This window comes from Typopeltis vanoorti, chromosome 14, assembly GCF_054136105.1.
Source record: "Typopeltis vanoorti isolate ZY-2024b chromosome 14, IOZ_Tvanoo_1.0, whole genome shotgun sequence".
NCBI classification, from domain to species: Eukaryota; Metazoa; Arthropoda; class Arachnida; order Uropygi; family Thelyphonidae; genus Typopeltis; species Typopeltis vanoorti.
Window position 1 is genome coordinate 75,459,577 of NC_143562.1, and position 25,603 is coordinate 75,485,179.

At 35.1% G+C, this 25,603-nt stretch overlaps 1 protein-coding gene and 1 long non-coding RNA gene across 5 annotated transcripts in view; one reads left to right on the forward strand and one right to left on the reverse strand.

Moving 5' to 3' along the window:
* Ubqn (ubiquilin) overlaps window positions 1-25,603 on the forward strand; it is a 249,211-nt gene that overhangs the window by 202,876 nt on the left and 20,732 nt on the right. The window contains exon 13 of the mRNA XM_090403922.1: window positions 21,037-21,253. Coding sequence (XP_090260048.1) covers window positions 21,037-21,253 — 217 coding nt within the window. The remainder of the gene's footprint in view (window positions 1-21,036; window positions 21,254-25,603) is intronic.
* LOC150099677 (uncharacterized) overlaps window positions 1-25,603 on the reverse strand; it is a 128,209-nt gene that overhangs the window by 83,720 nt on the left and 18,886 nt on the right. The gene's annotated exons all lie outside the window — the stretch shown is intronic.

Genomic DNA, 25,603 nt, shown 5'->3' on the forward strand with positions numbered 1-25,603 from the left:
TATAACTGAGAGGAGACCTCCACATAGCCTTTAAAGGAATGCGGAGAACCGACCAGGGCTTCTGACCTAATGTCCAATCATCACCTTCTCGTGGTGCACCCTGTTGGGTATCTACTTTGATACTGAACGAACGAGGATGGGCTGGCAATTTGGGATTTAGCCGACCAAATTGTATTCTTATTGGTTAAACCAAAATAAAAAATGATGGTACAACATGACAAAATTTCATGCCGGCTGGGGCGTCGCCCGGTTAAACAAGGCCCCCGTTGTTTTCGCCAGGGAACCAGGGCGAACAGCGAAAAGTCAGCTACTGGAACAAATCTGAAAACAAACCCCAACTCAACATCACCAGAGTTAAAGATCGGTACTATCAACGTAAGAAGCCTGAATGGCAAAGAAATGGAGCTAGCTGAGGAATTAGATAAGTACCAGATTGACATAATAGGGGTGACTGAAACAAAAAAGACCAAAACTGGTGAGATCTTTCTGAGCAATAAATACAAAATGTTATATTCAGGCAATAACAATCAAGGAAAAGAAGGAGTAGCCATAGTATTCAACACAAAATACGAGGCTAATCTTCTTGAATGGCAGTCAGTCTCAAGTAGAGTAATGTGGGCAAATATGAGAATGGGGAACTGGACAATGAGACTTATTTGTGCCTATGGTCCCACAGAAGGTTCTACTAAGGTAGAAGTGGAGGAATTTTTTGAGGCTTTAGAAAAAGCAACTGACACAATGAAAAAGGAAAAGTTGGTCCTTGTTGAGGATCTAAATAGTAGAGTAGGAAATGATTGTGAGACATACAAAAATATTTTGGGAAAATTTGGAGAAAAGAGCAAAGCTAATAATAATGGCAAATATCTGTTGGATTTCTGCTCAGGACATGGACTGGTTATTACTAACACCATGTTCCAACATAAAAATGTGCACAAATTCACATGGAGAGAAGAGGCTAGGAATAAGAAAAGTCTCATTGACTATGTTATTGTTGATAGTTATGTTTTCTCCCTGGTGCAGGACACCAGAGTGTACAGAGGAAGTGAAATTGGAAGTGATCACTATTTAGTCTTGAGCAGGATAAAATTGAATTTCATATTGAAAAGAATAACATGTAAGAAAGTTTTAAAGCGAATAAAAGTTGAGCAGCTCTCAGATATAAACTGTAGACTAAAATACAGAAATATTATTGAAAAGAAAATGAAAGAGTTTGAGAACAGGAATCAAACCTTGGAGATTCAGTGGCAAACTCTGAAGGAAACATTGATTGATTCTGCCAGAGAGGCATGTGGTGAGGTTGTGTGCAAAGATAAAAAAAATCAGAACTCCCTGGTGGACACAGGAAGTTAAAGAGGCAGTGAAGGAAAAGAAGAAAGCATATCAAAAGTTCCTGGCAAATAAGTCAGCTTTTACTCTTACAGAATACAGAGACAAATGTAAGAAAGCTAAACAGTGTGTAAAACTAGCTAAACAAAAGTCATGGGAGGACTTTGGCAAGAATATAGAAAATAAATATCAAGAAGGTGGCAAAATATTCTGGAGGTTGTTGAAGAAGATTAGGAATGGAGGAAAGAGTGCTGTAAAAGGAATTAGAGATGATAAAGGTGAAATGAAAACAGGAGAAAAAGATATCCTTGAAGTATGGAGTAATTACTTTGAAAAACTGCTAAATGAAACAAGCAGTGATGACAGCACAGTGATAAAAAACACTGACCAGGCATGCAGTCAGGAATACATATCCATACTTGAAGTAGAAAAAGCCATCAAAGGCTTGAACTGTGGAAAGGCAGCAGGAGTAGATGATATTCGACCAGAAATGCTGAAGTATGGTGGTATAAGAGTCTTACAGTGGCTGCACTGCATAGTTCAGAAAGCCTGAACAGAGGGACGAATTCCCGATGATTGGAGTAGAGCTCTCATAGTACCCATATATAAAAAGGGAAATAAAACTGAATGTGAGAATTACAGAGGTATTTCCCTACTGAGTGTTCCTGGTAAGATCTATGCAAGTATACTTGAGAAACGGTTGAGAAGAATTGTGGAAGAAAAGCTTGGTGAAGAACAAGCTGGATTCAGGCCAAATAGAGGCTGTCAGGATCAGATCTTCACTTTACGACAAATAGTCGAGAAAGCATGGGAATATAACAAAGATCTGTATTTAAGTTTTGTCGATTTGGAAAAGGCATATGACAAGGTGCTAAGAGAGAAGCTATTCAATACGCTGCAGTTATATGGTGTCAATGGGGCATTATATCAAGCAATACTTAGTCTTTATTTGAGTTGTGAGTCAGCAGTTAGAATTGAAGGATGTTCAGGAAGATGGTTTAATGTTAAATCTGGTGTGAGACAAGGATGTACATTATCCCATCTGTTATTCATTATCTATATGGATCACATTATGAAGGAATGTGGTATTAAACCTGATATCAAAATTGGAGATGTTAATGTCAGCTCTTTGCTTTATGCGGATGATGTTATACTTCTAAATAAATCCGCTACAAGTCTGCAAGATTCTCTGACTAAATTGAATAGCTGTTGTAATAGATATGGTATGAAGGTCAGCAATAAAAAGACAAAGACAATGAAAATAGGCAGAATCATTGAAAATGTCAACTGTGTTGTGAATGGAGAACCTGTGGAACAAGTAAAACATTTCAGCTACTTAGGCACAATTTTTACTGAAGATGGTAAACTAAATATAGAAATAGACAACAGAATCAGCAAAGCTGGTATGGTGGGAAGTCAATTGAATAAATTCATATGGAATAAGAGAGAAATTAGTCGGAACACTAAATTAGCTGTATACAAGACTGTGTTCAAACCAATTTTAACTTATGGATCTGAGAGCTGGGTCAGAAGTAAAACACTTGACCAAAGACTAGAGACCGCAGATATGAGAGTCCTGAGAAAGATTAGAGGCGTGAACAGATGGCATCAATGGCAATATCATATTAAAAATGAGGATATTAGGAAAGAACTTGACATTGTCAGCATCCAGGAATGCGTTAGCAGAGCTAATCTCAGATGGTATGGTCACTTAAATAGAATGGGAGAGGAAAGATTAGCAAAACAAGTGTTCTCTGCCAGGTTGGCAGGAAAACGACCCAGAGGAAGACCAAGATATAGGTGGATTGATACGGTACAAAGTGCCTTAGATGATAGAAATATAAGATCTGATAATGTTGGAGTCTTGACAAGTAACAGACTGATTTGGAGGAAAATTGTAGATAGGAAGTTAGTAATGATGTAATTTTTTCATGTAGTACTGTCATATCCTGTACACCCCTTGAGGGTACATGGCAGGAATTTGATGATGATAATGATGAGAGATATTTTGCAGATCTTACTGAGAACCATTACAGGGACAGGATAATGGTGCTGGAGCATCGCTGGAATAAATGTATTAGTCTTAAGGGAGATTATGTTAAAAAATAAAAATAATTTTGAAATTATAGATTCGTTTTTATTGTTACGCGAGAACGTTTCAGACCAGCCTTGTATTAAAACTGCAAAATGTTTAGTTTGCAGAAAACTAAGCAAAGTTAACTAGTGAATTTTGTAATTAGCAGACTTTAATGATACAGTCAACTCACAGTATAACAGACACCCTCTTAACCAACTCTCTCACAATAACAGACTACTAATATCCCAACAAAAGCTCTGCACCTACAATGCCATGCTAAAAGAAATTCACTGTAGCAAACTACCCACTACAGCAGACTGTTCCTATAGTCCTTATGAGTACTCTACAATATTTTCAAGAAAATAATTTCCAGCAGTGATTTTGTGTCCACTTGTAATGCCAATTTCCATATAATTGTGAATTTGGTTTAGCTGGTGGACAAAAGCAAAGCACAGCAGTTTGATTTTTAATAAACATTCTTGTGAATAGATATGTATAATTTTTCTATACTCAGCATTATGTGATAAAATAATTTGCAGTGATGATGATGCAATGTCTGCTTATAATGCCAGTTTTCATATAATGTGTGAATTTGGTTTCACTGGTGGGCAAAAGCAAAACATAGCAGTTTAATTTTATAATAAATATTCTTGTGAATAGATATGTATAATCTACTTGCAACATTTGATTACAGTATTTAAGGATTTATTAATTTAAACTGTCAAGTATTTACTTTATGGAATGCTCAGTTCATTATTAATGAATTTTGTGATTTATGACAGCTGTTCCCTTAACATTCTTTTTCAGTCATGACAAAGTATCCCTAACATTCAGCCTTTCATAATTCAGAACTTCAAATTTATTTGAATAAGGTTTTTTAACATGACAAACTGATATGTACTAAGCATCTGATTATTTCAAGGCTGCATATAGCCAAGTGATGACTGTATTGAATCAACAGGAGAGTAATTTTGCTGTACTCAGCATTATGTGGTAAAATAATTTGCAGTGATGATGATGCACTGTCCTCTTATAATGCCAGTTTTCATATAATGTGTGAATTTGGTTTCGCTGGTGGACAAAAGTAATGCACAGCAGCTTAATTTTTTAATAAATATTGTTGTGAATAGCTATATATAATCTGCTTGCTACAATTGATCACAGTAATAAAGTATTTATTAATTTAAAATTATTACTTTACAGAATACACAGTTGTTCATTATTAATGAATTTTGCAATTTATGATGGCTGTTCCTTTTACATTCTTTTTCAGCCGTGACGAAGTATCCCTAACATTCAGCCTTTCATAATTCAGAACTTCAGATTTATTTGAATAAGTTTTTTAACACGAAACACTGATATGTGCTAAGCATATGGTTATTTCAAGGCTTCATATAGCTAAGTGATGACTGTATTGAATCAACAGGAGAGTAATTTTTCTGTACTCAGCATTATGCTGTAAAATAATTTGCAGTGATGATGATGATGATGATGTGATGCAATGTCTGCTTATAATGCCAGTTTTCATATAATGCATGTATTTGGTTTTGCAGGTGGACAAAAGTGAAGCACAGCAGTTTTGGTAAGATATTCTGGAGGTTGTTGAAGAAGCTTAGGAATGAAAGAAAGAGTGCTGTAAAAGGAGTTAGAGATGATAAAGGTGACATGAAAACGGGAGAAAAAGATATCCTTGAAGTATGGAGTAATTAGTTTGAAAAACTGCTAAATGAAACAAGCAGTGATGACAGCACAGTAGTAAAAAAACACTGACCAGGCATGCAGTCAGGAATACATATCCATACTTGAAGTAGAAAAAGCCATCAAAGGCTTGAAATGTGGAAAGGCAGCAGGAATAGATGATATTCGACCAGAAATGCTGAAGTATGGTGGTATAAGAGTCTTACAGTGGCTGCACTACATAATTCAGAAAGCCTGGACAGAGGGACGAATACCCGATGATTGGAGTAGAGCTCTCATAGTACCCATATATAAGAAGGGAAATAAAATTGAATGTGAGAATTACAGAGGTATTTCCCTACTGAGTGTTCCTGGCAAGATATATGCAAGTATACTTGAGAAACGGTTGAGAAGAATTGTGGAAGAAAAGCTTGGTGAAGAACAAGCTGAATTCAGGCCAAATAGAGGCTGTCAGGATCAGATCTTCACTTTATGACAAATAGTTGAGAAAGCATGGGAACATAACAGAGATCTGTATTTAAGTTTTGTCGATTTGGAAAAGGCATATGACAAGATGCCAAGAGAGAAGCTATTCAATACGCTACAGTTATATGGTGTCAATGGGGCATTATATCAAGCAAAATACTTAGTCTTTATTTGAGTTGTAAATCAGCAGTTAGGATTGAAGGAAGTACAGGAAGATGGTTTAATGCTAAATCTGGTGTGAGACAAGGATGTACATTATCCCCTCTGTTATTCATTATCTATATCGATCACATTATGAAGGAAATTGGTATTAAACATGATATCAAAATTGGAGATGTTAATGTCAGCTCTTTGCTTTATGCGGATGATGTTATACTTCTAAATAAATCCGCTACAAGTCTGCAAGATTCTCTGACTAAATTGAATAGCTGTTGTAATAGATATGGTATGAAGGTTAGCAATAAAAAGACAAAGACAATGAAAATAGGCAGAATCATTGAAAATGTCAACTGTGTTGTGAATGGAGAACCTGTGGAACGAGTAAAACATTTCAGCTATTTAGGCGCGATTTTTACTGAAGATGGTAAATTAAATATAGAAATAGACAACAGAATCAGCAAAGCTGGTATGGTGGGAAGTCAGTTGAATAAATTCATATGGAATAAGAGAGAAATTAGTCGGAACACTAAATTAGCTGTATGCAAGACAGTGTTCAAACCAGTTTTAACTTTTGGATCTGAGAGCTGGGCCAGAAGTAAAACACTTGATCAAAGACTAGAGACCGCAGATATGAGAGTCCTGAGAAAGATTATAGGCATGAACAGATGGCTTCAATGGCAATATCATATTAAAAACAAGGATATTAGGAAAGAACTTGACATTGTCAACATCCAGGAATGCGTTAGCAGAGCTAATCTCAGGTGGTATGGTCACTTAAACAGAATGAGCGAAGAAAGATTAGCAAAACAAGTGTTCTCTGCCAGGTCGGCAGCAAAATGACCCAGAGGAAGACCAAGATATAGGTGGATTGACATGGTACAAAGTGCCTTAGATGATAGAAATATAAGATCTGATAATGTTGGAGTCTTGACAAGTAACAGACTGATTTGGAGGAAAATTGTAGATAGGAAGTTAGTAATGATGTAATTTTTTTCCTGTAGTACTATCATATCCTATACACCCCCTTGAGGGTACATGGCAGGAATTTGATGATGATTATAAATATTCTTGTGATTAGATAGGTATAATCTGCTTGCAACATTTGATTATAGTATTTAAAGATTTTTTAATTTAAATTGTCAAGTATTTATTTTATGGAATGCACAGTTTGTTATTAATGAATTTTGTAATTTATGATGGCTGTTCCCTTTACATTCTTTTTTAGCCATGACAAAGTATCCCTAACATTAAGCCTTACATAATTCATAACTTCGGATTTCTTTGAATAAGGTTTTTAAAATGATACACTGATTAGTGCTGAGCATTTGGTTATTTCAAGGCTGCATATAGCCAAGTGATGACTGTATTGAATCATTAGGAGAGTAATTTTTCTGTACTCAGCATTATGCGGTAAAATAATTTGCAGTGTTGATGATGCAATGCCCTCTTATAATGCCAGTTTTCATATAATGTGTGAATTTGGTTTTGCTGGTGGACAAAAGTGAAGCACATCAGTTTAATATTTTAATAAATATTCTTGTGAATTATAATCTGCTTGCAATATTTGATTACAGTATTTAAGGATTTTTTTAATTTAAACTGTCAAGTATTTACTTTATGGCACAGTTTGTTATTAATGAAATTTGTAATTTATGACTGTTGTTCCCTTTTCATTCTTTTTCAGTCATGACAAAGTATCCCTAACATTCAGCCTTCCGTAATTCAGAACTTCAGATTTCTTTGAATAAGGTTTTTAACATGATACACTGATATGTGCTAAGCATCTGGTTTTTCCTGCATATAGCCAAGTGATGACTGTAGTGTATCAACAGGAGAGTAATTTTTCTATACTCAGCATTATGTGATAAAATAATATGCACTGATGATGATGCAATGTCTGCTTATAATGCCAGTTTTCATATGTGTGAATTTGGTTTCGCTGGTGGACAAAAGCAAAGCACAGCAGTTTAATTTTTTAATAAATATTCTTGTGAATAGATATGTATGATCTGCTTGCAACATTCGATTACAGTATAATAATAAAATTTGTTTAATCCTTTATCCAAGTGTGAGCAAACAAAGTTTGCGCCTGAAAGTATCTTCAGGACTGGGGTAAGGTGGTACAACACCAGGGCAACTCGTTGCAAAGGTGGAGCAAGATACCAACCCTCCTATCTCAGTATCTCCTATAATGCAAAACACATCGCCTTGCGGATATGTCTAATGTTATGCATTAAGGGAAGGGCCACTACCCAGACTAGTTTTGACCTTTATTGAGGTCTCTTCAGTGGGAGACAGGCCCAAGTGGAGATACCAGGCAGAAGCATTAGCAGGTCATCTCTATCTATAGGAATTGCCAAATGGTGTGCCACCCTTTTTAAATAAATTATTCTGGATTTAGAGAAAGATGTTGAAAGTTTATTTTTCACTTGGTTAGAGTATAATAATAAAATTAGTTTAATCCTTTATCCAAGTGTGAGCAAACAAAGTTTGTGCCTGAAAGTATCTTCAGGACTGGGGTAAGGTGGTACAACACCAGGACAACTCGTTGCAAAGGTGGAGCAAGCTACCAACACTCCTATCTCAGTATCTCCTATAATGCAAAACACATCTCCTTGCGGATATGTCTAATGTTATGCATTAAGGGAAGGGCCACTACTCCGACTAGTTTCGACTAAACTTTACATCTTTCTCTAAATCCAGAGTAATTTATTAAAAAAGGGTGGCACACCATTTGGCAATTCCTATAGGTAGAGATGACCTGCTAATGCTTCTGCCTGGTATCTCCACTTGGGCCTGTCTCCCACTGAAGAGACCTCAATAAAGGTCGAAACTAGTCTGGGTAGTGGCCCTTCCCTTAATGCATAACATTAGACATATCCGCAAGGAGATGTGTTTTGCATTATTGGAGATACTGAGATAGGAGTGTTGGTAGCTTGCTCCACCTTTGCAACGAGTTGCCCTGGTGTTGTACCACCTTACCCCAGTCCTGAAGATACTTTCTGGTGCAAACTTTGTTTGCTCACACTTGGATAAAGGATTAAACTAATTTTATTATTATACTCTAACCAAGTGAAAAATAAACTTTCAACATTCGATTACAGTATCTAAGGATATTTATTAATTTAAACTGTCAAGTATTTACTTTATGGAATGTACAGTTTGTTATTAATAAATTTTGTAAATTATGACAGCTGTTCCCTTAAATGCAGTGAAGTATGGAAAGCAGCAAGATCTGATAAAGCCAAGTGGTTGGAGGACCAGTGCAAAGACATTAAACAGTATTGTGGAGAACACAAAACTGGAGAGGGGTCTACAGACTTATAAGAAATGTCAATAGGAAGTGGCAAACAGGATCATTAGCAGTCAAGATGAAGATGGTAAAGTATTGATGGACAAGACTGAAATCATACACAGATGGACAAGATATTGCAGTGAACTATATAAAAATCAACTAAATAATACTCCAACAGAAGTAATCAAAGAACTGAAAGCAATCTCTCCACCAGCAGAGATCTTTGAAAATGACATCTTGGAAGAGGTGGTGAATAAGGCTATAAAACATCTCAAGAACAACAAGTCCTGGAGATGACAACATAATAGGTGAGATGCTAAAATATTGGGGAGAATCAGTTTTAAAAGAAATGCATAAGCTATGTAATGAAATATGGAGATCAGGGTATGCCCTTGAAGAGTGGAAAAAATCGGTCTTGGTTGTTCTTCATAAGAAAGCTAGTGCTTTAGAATGCACCAATTACAGAACTATTGCATTAATGAGTCATCTTGCAAAGTGCTGATGAAAATACTAACAGAATGTCTGGAGGGTCATATGGAGGCACATCTTCCTGATGAGCAAGCCACATTTCGAAAAGATTGAAGTCCAGTGCAACAGATTCACACTAAGACTAATAGCAGAGAAAGCTCGAAGAAAGAACAAAAAGATATACTGCTGTTTTGTGGACTTCCAAAAAGCATTTGGTAATATTGACAAAATATAACATGGGCTGTCTTGGAATCCATGGTGTGGACAATAAATTGATCCACCTGCTGAAAGATATAAATAGCCAAGCACAAGCAAAAATCAGGATAGCAGGTGTGACTGGAGATTGGTTTGCCACTAGTCAAGGCACAAGACAAGGGGACCCAATATCACCAGTCATCTTCATCACACATCTGGGAAGAACACTAGATAAGATTAAAGAAGAAGGTGGAGGCATTTCAATAAATGGCATGATAATAAACTACCTCTGCTTTGCAGATGACATCGTCCTGACTGAAGAAGACGCAGCAAGGCCGGAACAGACATTGCAAACACTATACACAGAAGGAAAAACAATGATATTTGGATAACAGGAGTTACTGAACAGAGTTACCATAGATAGATTTCAACTGAAAAATGTGGAACACTTCACATATCTTGGATGCCACATGACGCATGACTTGGACCCCAAAAAAGAGAGATAAATTAGAATAGCCAGAGCAACAACTATTTTAAAATCCATGGAACAAAATATGGAAGAGCCAAGCTATAAAGATGCAAACTAAACTGTACATTGTAGAAACCTGTATCTTCAGCAACATGATGTGAGGCCTGGGTACTTCTGAGAGAATCTGAAAGGAGGATATTAGCATTTGAGAGGAAGTGCTATAGAAAGATCTTGAGAATAAGCTGGATGCAGAAAGTGAACAATGAGGAAATCTACAGATGAATACAACCAAAAGAAAACTTGATCCAGAAAATAATCAAAAGGGAACTACGTCTCTTTGGCCATATGTGTAGAATGAACGATGAGAGGAAAATAAAAATGCTGCTGTTCGGGATGATTGAAGGAAAGAACAAAAAAGGAATACCAAATAGAGAATGGGGGATGACATTGTCAAATGGTGCGGAAACTCTATACACAAACTGAGTCATCTTGCACAAAATATGAATGCAATGGAAGAATCATATCCAGATGGCATCAGACACCTATGGGCATTGGACCCATGGTTCTTGATGATGTTCCTTTACATTCTTTTTTAGTTGTGATAAAGTATCCCTAATTTCAGCCTTTCATAATTCAGAATTTCAGATATCTTAATAAGGTTTTTAACATGACACACTGATATGTGCTAAGCATCTGGTTATTTCAAGGCTGTATGTAGCCAAGCAATAACTGTATTGATTCAACAGGAGAGTAATTTTTCTGTACTTAGCATTATGCGATAAAATAATTTGCAGTGATGATGATGCATTGTCCACTTATAATGCCAGTTTTCATATAATGTGTGAATTTGGTTTCGCTGGTGGACAAAAGAAAAGCATGGCAGTTTAATATTTTCATAAATATTCTTGTGAATAGTCATGTATAATCTGCTTGCAACATTTAATTACATATTTAAGGAAATTTTTTTTAATTTGAACTGTCAAGTATTTACTTTTTGGAATGCACAGTTCATTATTAATGAATTTTGTGATTTATGACGGCTGTTCCCTTAACATTCTTTTTCAGTCATGACAAAGGATCCCTAACATTGAGCCTTTCATAATTCAGAACTTCAAATTTATTTGAATAAGGTTTTTTAACATGACACACTGATATGTACTAAGCATCTGATTATTTCAAGGCTGTATGTAGCCAAGCAATAACTGTATTGATTCAACAGGACAGTAATTTTTCTGTACTCAACATTATGTGGTAGAATAATTTGCAGTGATGATGATGCATTGTCCGCTTATAATGCCAGTTTTCATATAATGTGTGAATTTGGTTTCGCTGGTGGACAAAAGAAAAGCATGGCAGTTTAATATTTTCATAAATATTCTTGTGAATAGTTATGTATAATCTGCTTGCAACATTTAATTACATATTTAAGGATTTTTTTTTTTAATTTGAACTGTCAAGTATTTACTTTTTGGAATGCACAGTTTGTTATTAATGAATTTTGTAATTTATGACAGCTGTTCCCTTTACATTCTTTTTTCAGTCATGACAAAGTATCACTAACATTGAGCCTTACATAATTCAGAACTTCAGATTTCTTTGAATAAGGTTTTTAACATGATACACTGATTTGTGCTAAGCATCTGGTTATTTCAACCCTGCATATAGCTAAGTGATGACTGTATTGAATCAACAGGAGAGTAATTTTTCTGTACTCAGCATTATGCGATAAAATAATTTGCAGTGATGATTATGATGATGCAATGTCTGCTTATAATGCCAGTTTTCATATAATGTGTGAATTTGGTTTCGCTGGTGGACAAAAGAAAAGCATGGCAGTTTAACATTTTAATAAATATTCTTGTGAATAGATATGTATAATCTGCTTGCAACATTTGATTACAATATTTAAGGATTTATTAATTTAAACTGTCAAGTATTTACTTTATGGAATGCTCAGCTTATTATTAATGAATCTTGTAATTATATGAGTTTAATGATAATAGTACAGTTTACATCCTAGTTTCACAATCTTGATAATTTTTAATAAACAACCATCATTATCATCATCAAGAGATCAATGGAGATCATACATCACTCATACCAGCTGTCATTCCTTTTCTTAAACTCATTCACACTATACTGTATTTCAGATTATCTTGGAAGTAGTGGAAAAGATACATTTCCGGCTTTTCTTACCATTCGTACTATAGGCTTATGGTGCGCAAAATAGTTGCTTAAATTTTTTACATTATCACATCGTGTGGAAGTAGTAAAATAATTTGTATATAATTATTTTACTACTTCCTTACTTGCAGAATGCTAGAATTATATGTTTCATACCATTAAATTGTTACAGGGAACTTATTTTTGGAAAATTCAATTACCTATCACGTGGTCTCCAAGTCAACAGCTTCACGGTTGCTGTAGTAACAGCGAACTACTATCCCACTGCCTTCTGAAGCGGTACAGCCTGTAGTTTTTCTTTACTTCCAAGATAATGAAAAAGTGTATAGGTTCATTTACCACTTCAACAGGCAAATTCCACTCACTCACTACTCCTTGAGAGAAAACTGTGGCTGTCACCCCTTTCTTAACCTCCATGAATGACTCTTGTCTTCTTTCCACCTTCCATATAAAATTAAAATTTTCCTTAACTGTTATCCTATAACACCCTTTCAGAAGTTTTATAGGTCTCTATAATATCACTACTCTTTCTCCAGTTTACCAGCATCTGACCCACATACTCTTCATCTCCTCATAATCTGCATTCTGTAATCTTGATATCATCTATGCACCATTCCCTGATTGCCCTGCCTATCTTTGCATCATGGGCAAACAGTTCAACATCTCGTGTTAAGTCCTTCCCAATATCATTACTGTATGCATTGATGAATAGCAGTGCTCCAAGGACTGATCCTAGAGTATAACTACTGGTCACTTTAAATCTGCAGATCCCCCCCCCCCCTATATATACACCACTTTCTATTACCTGTCCACTAGCCACCTGTTTATCCAAGTGAATAGTTTATATTCTAGTCCCATATTTTCCAGCCTTTCATGTGGTATCCTATTAAATGCCTTAGCAAAGTCCAACAGTATGATAGTGTATGCATCCTCTTTATCCAACTCAGACATGACTTCCCTTTAGTAAACCCATGGCATTACTTGCAAAATACAGCTTGCCTTTCAACCCATTTCTCTATGTGAGTCTTATCATGTTCTCTAAAATCATCACCATCCTTCCACAGATATTGATAGGTTGGTAGTTAGACACACCATTGTTTTGCACTACCCTTGTACAGTGGGACTGTCATACATGCTTTCCATTCCTTAATATCTCTGCTAAACTGAGACTAAAATTGTACAAACATGTCAAGGGCTGAACTGGTTCAGCTGAACATTCCTTTAGCATACAGGCTGATATCCCATCTGTCCCCATTGCTGAATTCTATTGAGGTTATGCTATATCTCTAGAACCTCTTTCTTATGCACCTCATATCTCTTCATTCAATGTAGTGGTATGAATGTGAAAGAATAACTAAAGTTATTCTTTCACATTCATTCTTTCTTTTACTTGAAGCATAATGATAAAATTCTTTTAGGTTGTCTTTAGTTTGCATAGCCAGTTTATTTTAATACTTTACTTTAGCTTTCCATACAATACTCATAACTTTTCTGCACTTTATATATTTCATAACTCCTGTCATTCTTATTTTCATGATGTTCCTCCATATCATCTTTTTTTTTTTTTTTTTTAATCTCTTGCTTAATAATTTATATTATGAGGACAGATTGCGAGTATGTGGATTACAGACTCTGGTTAACAGAAGAAAGAGGGGTGATATGATAGAGGTCTATAAACTTTTGAATGGGTGTTATAGCATTTCAACTGATGAAATTTTTTGTTATATGGAAGGCGGGGAGAGAACAAGGGGGCATCCATGGAAGTTAAGGTTGTTCTCAGTCAAGAAAGGGTTAAGAGCTAGATTTTTCTCCAAGAGAGCAGTGAGTGAGTGGAATAATTTGCCCTTACGGGTAGTGAGTGCATCCAGTGTGAATGAATTCAAGGGTAGGTATGATAGCTGGGATGGATAATATACAGCCTCCCTGGAGGTCTTAGATAATAATAATAATAATAATAATGTTGCATATCCATGCACTCCCATCTTATTTATTCATTGAACTCTAGAGACACCTTCAGATACTGCCTCATTTAAGCACATTTTCAAAGCTTTTTATGCATTCCTTTCTTCTCTCTTATGTGCAAGGAATTATTGAATATATAGCAAAACATTTTTAAAACCTTAACATTTTTGTTACCTCTTGTCCTGTGAAAAAAAATTTCCACCCTTTTCATATCTCCTGAAGACAAGCTTCCTCCTCTTAGTTTTCTGGGTGTTTGCTAGATTCCTTGTTCTTGTGATTTATCATATTATGGGCAATCTTTGAAGATCTGCTTTGTTTGTCATAAGAACATGTCGCATATCAAATACTATGAGCCTGAACATGCCAGACTTGCTGAACATGCCATCTTCACCAAGCATAGAGTTCTTGGGAATAAGAAAAGAATCTTTCATAAAAGCTGATTTCTTATGGAACATCTCACAAGTTTCTTTATAAAAACATTGTCCTAACTTAAATAGATCCAATAGTCTGCATTTATCTCCTTTATGGCGAATAGTACTTTTTCAATCTGCTAACTTTATGTATAATTATTGCTTGTAATATTGACCAATTTTTTTTTATCGTACATCAGCTACTAAGGTGACACTTTTTAGAATTTTCTGTTATTGGTTCATTACTGTTCTATTTAATGTACTGAAGGTGCCTGTAAAACATAGGCAGAAACTTATTATTATTTATATGGGCACTCAATGGAGTCAAAAGGCTCATTGCAAGAGACCCACTCTATCTGTTAATTTTACAAACAAACATTGAGAGTTTCCACATGAGTTTTCTCTTGTATTTTAATCTTATTATTTCATCCTGTTAACCCCCACTTCACACCTGATAGTTGCAGGGAATGTTATCACTATTATTGCTTGCATGAGTTTCAGTTAACTGAACTCAAGTCATATGATAACATTAGTACCACTCCTCCTCTCCTATCTCTTCTGTCCTTCCTAAAAATACTCTATCCTCTACACTCGATTCAAGTCACTACATCTAACTGTGAGAGTCAGGTTTCACTAACAACCTTAAGCAACAACAGACGCAACCCCTTGTGTTCCCGGTGTTCTTGGCATTTGTTATATAGACATAACTAGTCACCTCCTGGATGCTTTGTTTGTATATTTATATTTATATCTGCAGCCTGCTTGGCTAAATAACCATCTCTCCCCCCCTCCCCCCACATACACACTCAAAAGGTTTGAACATGAATCATATATGTACACTCTTTCATCAGATTCATAATGTTCAGTGACATTCATATCATTATCACATTTGCATTACCTTAGCTGAACCTACATGCACATTCTCACTATTCCTACCATGATGACCTAGTTTCCCTGACTCTCCAAATTAAATATCATCCCATTAAATTGTTTCTCCAGGTTTCGCATGGAGAAAAGAATGTAAATAAGTATATATAATGTGTTTGCAATATTATATCACAATAATAATGTATTGATTAATTTAAAACTCACTATTTGCTTTACAGAATGTACAATTGATTATTCATTACTTTTGTTGTAATTAGTTCATTTTAATCATAACAGTTCCCTTTATCTCATTGTTTCTCACTCTTGACAAAGTATCCCTAAAAGTCAGCCTTTCATAATTTACAACTTCAGATTTATTTTAATAAGATTTTTAACATACACACTAGAATGCATTTAATATCTGTTTATTTCAAGGCTATATAACCGAGCGATGGCTGTATCGAATTTTTTTTCAACACTGCATTATACTTGCATTAATTTTATGTTCACTTATTATGATTACATACAACTTATTCATAAGGATAAGTTGTATGTAATCTGCTTACAACATTACATTTCAATAATGATGGATTTGTTAATTTAAAATGGAGTTAATTATGACAGTTCCCTTAGTCTTGATAAAATATTTCTAACATTCACCTTTCATAATGTAGAACTTCAGATTTATTTTTATAAGGTTTTTAACATGACACACTGAAATGTGCCTTATTCCCAAGGTTATTTCAAAGCTCTATAAACTGCATGGATGATGTATTGAATTTTTTTTTTTTTTTTTCCAACAAGGAGATTAATTTTTCTGTACTCTATTATCTTCTTCTTTTTGGCTTTACATGAAACAAGGATTAAAAAGGAACTGTGATTATTAAACTCACCAATTACAAAATTCATTAATAATGAATGTGCAATCTATAAAGTTAAAACTTTGAGATCTGGAAATAGCTAACGGAATAAGCAAAGCTAGTATAGTGGGTAGCCAGCTGAATAAATTTATATGGAACAAGAGAGAGATTAACCAAAACACCAAACTAGCAGTATACGAGACGGTGTTCAAACCAGTTTCAAGCTATGGATCTGAGATTTGTGTTAGAAATAAAGCATTTGATCAAAGACTAGAGATTGCAGATATGAAGGGTCTGAGAAAAAATTAGGGAAGTGAACAGATGGCATCAGTGGCAGAATCATGTTAAAAATTAAGATATTAGAAAGGAACTTGACACTGTTGGCATTCAAGAATGTGTAAACAGTGCTAATCTTGGACTGTTTACACATTCCATTTTAATCTTGGTAGTATGGCTACTTAAATAGAGCGGGTAAGGAAAGGCTAATAAAACAGGGTTTGATGCCAAGATGTCAGGAAAGAGACCCTGAGGAAGACCAAGGTGTAGGTGGATTAATTCAGTCAAACTGTCTTAGAAGCACAAAATGTTAGGTATGAGAATACTGTAGTGCTGACAAGTAGTGGACTAGTTTGGACAAATATTGTGGATAAGAGATTGTGAAGATACAGTAATCTGTCATTTATTCAACCTACAAAACAACCACCCTTCAGATATCAGAATAGCAAATTACCTTCTCAGTGTGATTGAATAAATGGCAGATTACTCTCCTTAATGTGTAAACCAATGTTTGCTTGGGTGTTGGATTTAAACAGGAATATAATTTCTTATCTTGCATAATTTACTTTCTGACTAAACAAAAAAATTTGTAACTGCAGTCATCTCTCGTGATGACAGAGATCATTATAACAAGCCAATGAAAAGTCTCTAATAAAGCCCTGTTTGGACAAGGAAATTCACTATAACAAACTATTAATGTGGTCATTATGAAAATTATAGAAACAGTTATCGCGTTAGAGTAAAACTTTAGTTTAATATAAACTGAAATAGACACTCGATGTTTCGATCTTCACATTAAGGTCATCATCTGAAGTATACACATATATACAAAAAAACAAGCAGCACTACAATCTACATGGTGTGCTAAAGTTACTGATTAACTGTTAAAATTTTGGCTTGACTTCTTGTGTAAAAAAAAACCTTACTACATCAAAGCTAGTCTATTATTATTATTATTATTAGGTTACAAAATTAAATTAAAGCTGGAGAACAACATGTTCACATAAAAAGAAAAAATATATATAAGTAATATAATTTATAGCTAATCAGTATTGATAGTGGCCAATAAAAGCTGAAAATTGCTTAGAGTCCTGAAGTTAGAGTTTGCTGGAAAACTAGGTAGGCTGAATGTGTGTCATCCAAATTGTTGGGATTTTTATGCACCAATTATTGTTAAGATTGGGGTGGTTAATCAAAATTTCACATGCTTCTTTGAATTTCCGTTCATACCAAATTTTTGTATGATGTAAAGAACAAGTGTTTTTCCAATCAATTTGGTGTAGGGTGTTTAGGCCTGCTTCTCCAATATTGTTAAATTTAATGTGTCGCTTGTTCTTTTTTACGGATAGGAATTGTGCGTCAAGTTTCTCCAATATAAGGTAAGTTACAGATGCAATAAACTCCTGGCTGTGCCAATGGGTGGGAGAGGATCTTTAGAGGAGTTGAATACGTTTTTCTTTATTTTAAAGATGGTTTATAAGTGGCATTAAGATTATAACAGTGTAGAATAGCTATAGTTTTACTGTAATCTATATTATTTTTTTATATATTTTTTTATATATTTTTGAGGGTGTTAATGACAAAGTTTTTGCGAAGGATGGTGATAGGAGTTAGCATGTATATATTGGCCGGTATGTGTAGACTTGCAGTAAACAGTGAAGGATAGACTGGGTGAGGGAAGACATGTAACCAGTGTGTTCTTATTTTCAATTTCACTAGTAAATTGTCCAAATAGGCTTGTAGTAAACAGTGAAGGATAGACTGGCTGAGGGAAGACATGTAACCAGTGTGTTCTTATTTGCAATTTCACTAGTAAATTGTATGCACTCATGTTGTTTGTTCAGGTGGTTAAGGAATGTATTTAATGTTTGGCGGCCATGTGGCCAAATAACGAAAACATCGTCAACGTATCTAAGAAGCCAAACTGTAGGTTTTAGAGTAAAGGGATCTAGAGCACATTGCTCAAAAGCTTCCATATAAAAGTTAGCAATTGGGGGGGGGGGGGGGAGATAGTGGAGAGCCCATGGTAGTACCTTCTTTTTGTAGGTAAAAATTATTTTGGCACATGAATTAACCAGAACGTAGTACATGATGGACAAAGGGGGCCGTAATGTCAGGCTTCTGTGGGAGAAGAATTGTGTCGCTGATTGGGACATTTGTGAAAAGGGCAGAAACGTATGTCAAAACTGACTAATAAATCATCTTTGCCGAGTGTTATGTTTTTAATTTTGTTTATGAAAGTGTTGTGTGTTCTTTATATAGGAGGGGGAATGATCTGCCATTTCCTTGAGTGTTGATGCTAATTTCTTGGCTAGGTGATAATTAGGGCTGTCTATTCCCTCAACTATCAGCCAAAGTGGAACGTTTTGTTTGTGTACCTTGGGAACACCATATATTCTGGGAGAATGGGCATAATGTGGTATTAGTTTTTTAATAGTGTCTGATGGCCAAGAAGTGACAGATTTAAGTAATTATACAGTTTTTTTCTTTATCCTGTTAGTTGGATTATAGTTCACAAGTTGATAGGTGCTGTTATCGGAGACTAGTTGATTCATCTGATGAACGTAAGTTGATCTGTCAAGGACAACCATGGCATCACCTTTGTCCGATTTTGTTATAATTATATCTTGATTAGCCTTTAAATACTTAATTGCTGCTAGTTCTGTTTTTGTAAGATTGCTACATATGGTTTTCTTTTTATTCAAAACACTGCTGGTTTCTAAACGAATTTTATCAGCTATGTTATTTGGGAGAGATTTAATGCCTCTTTCTATGTGGTATATAAAATCCAGTTTATTGACAGTTCTAGGTGCTACTGCGAAGTTTAGGCCTTTATTAACCACGTTACTGGCCAAGACGTCAGGGTTATCATGGATGCAAAGTGCATATTAAAACTGTAATACCATTGATATTACATTGAAATATATGATGGATATGAAGTGTATGAGGATGTGTATTTGATCCATAATGGCCGGTAAGGTGGTTAAGTAATGCAGGTGTTGACCATTATTTGAGGTGTGGCTAGATAGATTGATTACATGACAATTGCTTACATGCGGTTGGTCACTCCTCGTCTCACTTGCTTGCTGTTCACTGTTTGAGTTATTTGTCAAGGAAGAGATATCCTGATTGGTTAGATTCAAATGATTGGCAGTCAAATTTTGCTGTTGTTTTAAAATATGAAATTTGGCCTTAATTTTTTTTTATTACTTTCCAAAATATGTTTAGCTGAATTATCAGCGATTCTTTTGAGCACATTCAAAATATCTGGATTCATATAGCTAGAGAGTTCAGATATCAGGCCAATTGTTTTAACGGTTAATCAGTAACTTTATCACACCATGTAGATTGTAGTGTTTTTTTTGTATATATGTGTATACTCCAGATGATGACCTTAATGTGAAGGCCAAAACATCGAGTGTCTATTTTAGTTTATATTAAACTAAAGTTTTACTCTAATGCAGTAGTTGTTTCCATAATTTTCATAATGTCTTTGAATCACCATGTAAGCATGAAGGAAAATATATTAATGTGGTCACCATAAGTTTACCATTGTGAAAGTCTGCATACTGCAGAATCCTCTGCAGTACAGCAGAGGATTCTACCTGTTTTGCAGAAGGAAAAACCTGAGTTTCCAGGAGACATGACCCTTTTACCCCTGTTCTGTGGAGGTTTTTTGTCCCACAAAACAGGCATATTTATCAGAGAACATATGCATTGAACAGATGAAAAAAATCTATGTAGTGAGTGCTGTAATAGAGACACTATATCATGTTGTGTAGAGCAGCCTCCTATGATAATCCTTCAGCTTCCATGGAGATGTCATGTAATAATAATACGCTCTTGGACCCACAACTACTCTTGTATCTTGTAATAATTATCAGATTTAAAACCTGAGAAATGTTATTTGGTACTTCTTGAACATTCCACTTCACATGCTTATTAGAGATATTTGAAAATAAATATCTCTAATATCATTCCATTAAGTAACATAAATTAGTGATGGCAGTACCATTGACTAGTTCTTTAGATTGCAACAGACCGTGTATGTACGTGCGCATGAGAGATAGAGGGGGGGGGGGAAGAATTGGAAAAAGTTGAGAAATTGTGCAATAAGCTGATTTGACAATCTGATAAATAGTAGATTCCTACACATTAGTAGAAGAGCCTAATATCTTATCTTGATACTAGATAAGAATATTTGGTTTGAAAATTAAAGCTTTAATATATAACTGAATATTTAAAATGTTCAAGATATGCATTTCTCAAGCTGTTGATATTGTGGGAATTTATTCTAACCATTTAGTTTGTTTTTCTCTAAATAGATTTCCAGGTAGCCAGCCTAGCAGTGCAGTTAACACAACTGGTAACATGACTAATACCACTTCCACTACCACAGCCACTACTACAACTACAACTCCTCCTTCATCTACTCTTGGTTCTGCTCCACGGCTAGGTTCATCAGGTGTTTCAAGCAATCAGGATTCTTTCACTCAATTTATGACTCAAATGATCACTGCAATGGCTCAAAGTGGAAATAATGTAAGAAATGAAACAGTTAAAATTGATATTATTTTTTTTTTTATTTATTACTTAGCCATAGGGGGTAAAAATACTCTTCTTAAGGGCATCTGCAGAATGCAACTTTTAGGAGAATAAGTATATTAATCTTTCTCTAGTAAACAACCAGTTTCACCAGACTGCAGCTGGATTCTTTCTTCAATTAAAAGTTGTTATTATTATTAAAAAAGAACTCCAGGGAGACAGGGACTCATTGAGGGAGGATACATACTACACACAACAGCTATCATACTTATTCTTGAATTCATTCATACTGCTTGCACATATTCCAATCATGCCACCACCCTATGAGAGAAAACTAGTCCTCACCCCCTTAGCGGAACTCCATTTTTTTTTTCAAGTGAAAAAATTTTTCTTTCTATTTATTTTGTCTTTAGGTCTAAAAAAGCAAGGGTATCAAGTATTTTTCTGAAAAATACATTTTCATTTTTCAGAAAATGAAAATGTATTTTTTTCAATGATTCATGGAAATTTCATTTCCATTGAATCATTGAAAATGAAATGATTCATTTTCAATGAATCATTTCAGAATTGGAATCATTTGCCACGTAATATGGGCTATGAAGGCCAAGAAAGTTAGTAATTCCAATTGGAATCACTAGGGCAGAAAGGGTTAAAGGAATGTGGTTTACAGAATTTGGTGGATAGGAGGAAAATAGGTTATATGATAGAGACGTTTAAGTTAGTGAGGGAATTTTATCAGATTAATACAGAGGGGATTTTAAAAAGAGGAATAACCAGAGGTCATCTTTGTGTTGTGTAAGAGTGTAGTGAAAAAGGGTATGAGGAATAGATTTTTTACACGGAGAATTGTGGGTGAATGGAACACATTACCAGAATATGTTGTTAATTTAGAGAGTGTTAAGGATTTTAAAATGTTGGAACCTTCCATGATGAGTCTGCTGACTCCATGGAAGATGTGATAATAATAATTAATATTATTATAATATAATAATGAGTGGTGGAACAGAGAAATTTCGATGTTTTCTTAATTTCTCTATCTGTTTAATAGACATGGCATTTATTCAACCCGTCCCATTTTGTGTGCATGTGTGAGAGAGAGAGTAAATCCCACCATCAGCAAAATATTGCTTTCCCCCAATTCCTACACACACAACAGGTGGAAGAACCTATATCAGATCAATGTTCGTGAGGGTTGAAAAAGGAGGAATCTGTTGACACTTTTTGAGAGAATACAAAGTGTTCTCCAAAGCCTTCTCATATGTCAAATGTGTAGGAGAAATGGAATGTATTATTATTAGCAAAAATAAGATCAGAATATTGGTCATTTATGTGTAAGAGAAAAAGAGGTAGGTGATAGAACAGAGCCCCAAGCACTCTTGCATTGGTGGAGAAGAAGTCATCTACCATGATATGCAGTGAAGAGGAAGAAAGTTGCCCAATTACTGAAGGGGAAAGGTAGATCAGATGATGGCAATTTACTAAGCAGGCCTCAATACCAGACCAATGAAATGTTCTGGATATGTCAAGGGCAACAGCACATCATCTCCAAACATTCCATGGCAGTTGTCCATTGGTGGGTGATGAAGGCTGAGATCTACAGTGGTAGAATCCCTACTAGTGGTAATTGACTAACTGGTGAAAGTGCATAGGTAATGAAAAAGTTGATTGTTGATGGCCTCCATTATTTTGGAGAGGACAGGAGTGAGGGTGATGGGTAAGTAGTGTGAAAGCTGACTTTTATCTCCTTTTTTGAAATAAGTTGGATATTTGTTGCTTCCATGTATTAGGATAAGCACCTGCTGAATATAATAGAGCATAGAAACAATATAGAACAGGTGTTTGTTTCTGGAATACAACTAATACTGCTGAGGAGCAGTATTAGTTGTATACTGCATCAGGACCAGAAAACTTGTCAAAAGACCACAGGCAGCATACTATACACTGCTCCTGGAATGTCTAGAGGAAGAGAAAATCAGCACCAGGAGGCAGCTTTATTTTCAAGTCAGATTTGGATTCATTGATGGTTGTTTAATTTCCAGCTTCATACTCGGAAGCTATAGTGTTTGTTACATATCACCTGCAGTATGCTGAATTTTTTTCTTTAACTGTCTTGGTATATTTGTTGCTAAACCAGGGCTTGCAAAGTGGTGGGAATTTGGATGGAGTAAGAAATGAAGACCTTCATGCTAAGAATAATTTTTGCAACTTGCTCAGAGCAGATGTTTGAATCAAAAGAGTGAAAGCAATACTCTGACTGTGAAAAACAAGTGTAGAAGTTGTCCACACTTGATCCCTATAGGGCCTAAAGACGTTGATGTTGGGAATAATTGTGAGGTAGGGTGAGCAGGATTATTGGCTCTTAAAGGTGGAAGATTGTAGAATCCTGTTAAAAGCAGGCACCTAAAAAAAAATTTCCCCCAACAATATTAATCTCAGTCTACAACTTCATTGAGATTGCATGGTTATAAATTTATCATTACAATTGCTTACAGAAGATGCTATAAATACTCTCAGTCAATGTCATAACTTTGCTACTACACCTAAACAAGTTCTAAAACTAGAAATTATTATGAACATAAAACTGGCATCTACAGTCTTCCACCTTCAATAGCCAGTAATATTCATTTAGACATAGCAAAAAAAAAGTTATATAAGAATAAAAATATTGTGATTACTAAAGCTGATAAGGGTAACGCTACAGTTATCATGAATCAAAATAAAAATTTCATAAATTATTGAAAAGAGTGACTTTCTGGCCCATAGAAATCATGAACAAAATAAACTTTGTTTATGTTAAACCACCCATATATATATATATGCAGTACCTCAAACCATAAATCTAATATTCCCCTATCCTATAGTTGAGAATACAGACAGTCCCTTATAAACTTGCTCAACAGTTAGCTAAGCACTCTCCCCCTGCCCACTGCTGGTAACTTCTTTACTTTTTTTATAAAAAAAATCCCTCCATTTCAAATTACCTGTTAAAAATCATATCCTTAAAAATTCAGACATAACGGTTAGTTTTGATGCCACTTTCTTATTTACTGATGTACCACTTAATAAAGTGGATTTAATAAAGTCTAACTCAAATTCCTGAAATGTACCCTCAAAGGGTGTACAGGATATGATAGTACTACATGAAAAATTTACATCATTACTAACTTCCTATCAACAATTTTCCTCCAAATCAATCTGTTACCTGTCAATACTCCAACATTATCAGATCTTATATTTCTCTGTTCTAAAGCACTTTTTACTGTATCAATCCACCTATATCTTAGTCTTCTTATGGGTCTTTGTAATGCCAACTTGGCAGAGAACACTTGTTTTGCTAAAACTCTCCCATTCTGTTTAAGTGACAATACTACTACCTGAGATTAACTTTGCTAACACATTCCAGGATGCTAACAATGTCAAATTCTTTCCTAATATCTTCGTTTTTAATACAATACTGCCATTGATGCCATCTGTTCACACTCCCTAATCTTTCTCAGGACTCTCATATCTGTGGTCTCTAGTCTTTGGTCAAGTGTTTTATTTCTAACCCAGCTCTCAGATCCATAACTTAAAATTGGTTTGAACACTGTCTTGTATACAGCTAATTTAGTGTTTTGCCTAATTTCTCTCTTATTCCATATAAATTTATTCAGTGAACTTCCTACTAATACTGACTTTGTTGTCTATTTCCATATTTAATTTACCATCTTCACAAATTGTGCCTAAGTAGCTGAAATGTTTTACTTGTTCTATAGGTTCTCCATTCACAATGGAGAACCTATATTTTCAGTTGATATTTTCAGTGCTTCTACCTGATTATTATTATTAAGAGAGACCTCCAGGGAGTCTTTTCTTGAATTCATTCACACTGCTTGCACTCACAACATCCAATGGCAGTCCATTCCAATCACGCACCACCCTCTGAGAGAAAAATCTAGCCCTCACACCCTTCTTAGTGGCTTTCATTCTCAGCTTCCAAAGATGCCCTCTAGTCCTTTCCTTATCCCCCATAAATTAAATTCCATCAAATGAAATACTATATGATTCTTTCAGAAGCTTGTAAGTCTCAATCATATCACCCCTCTTTCTCCTGTTTGCTAGTGTCTGCAGTCTACAAATTCTAAATCGTCTTCATAATCAGTATTCCACAATCTTGATATCATTTTAACACTCTCCTTTGTACTCTCTCCAATATATCAGAATCGCAACGGAAACTAGGAGACCAGACCTGTGGACAATAGTACAAGTGAGGTCTTCTCGAGGCCTTGTAAAGAGGCAAAATGACATCCTTATCTTTACATATGAACATTCGTTTCAGCTTTGCAATTATCTTTTGAGTTGTATTTG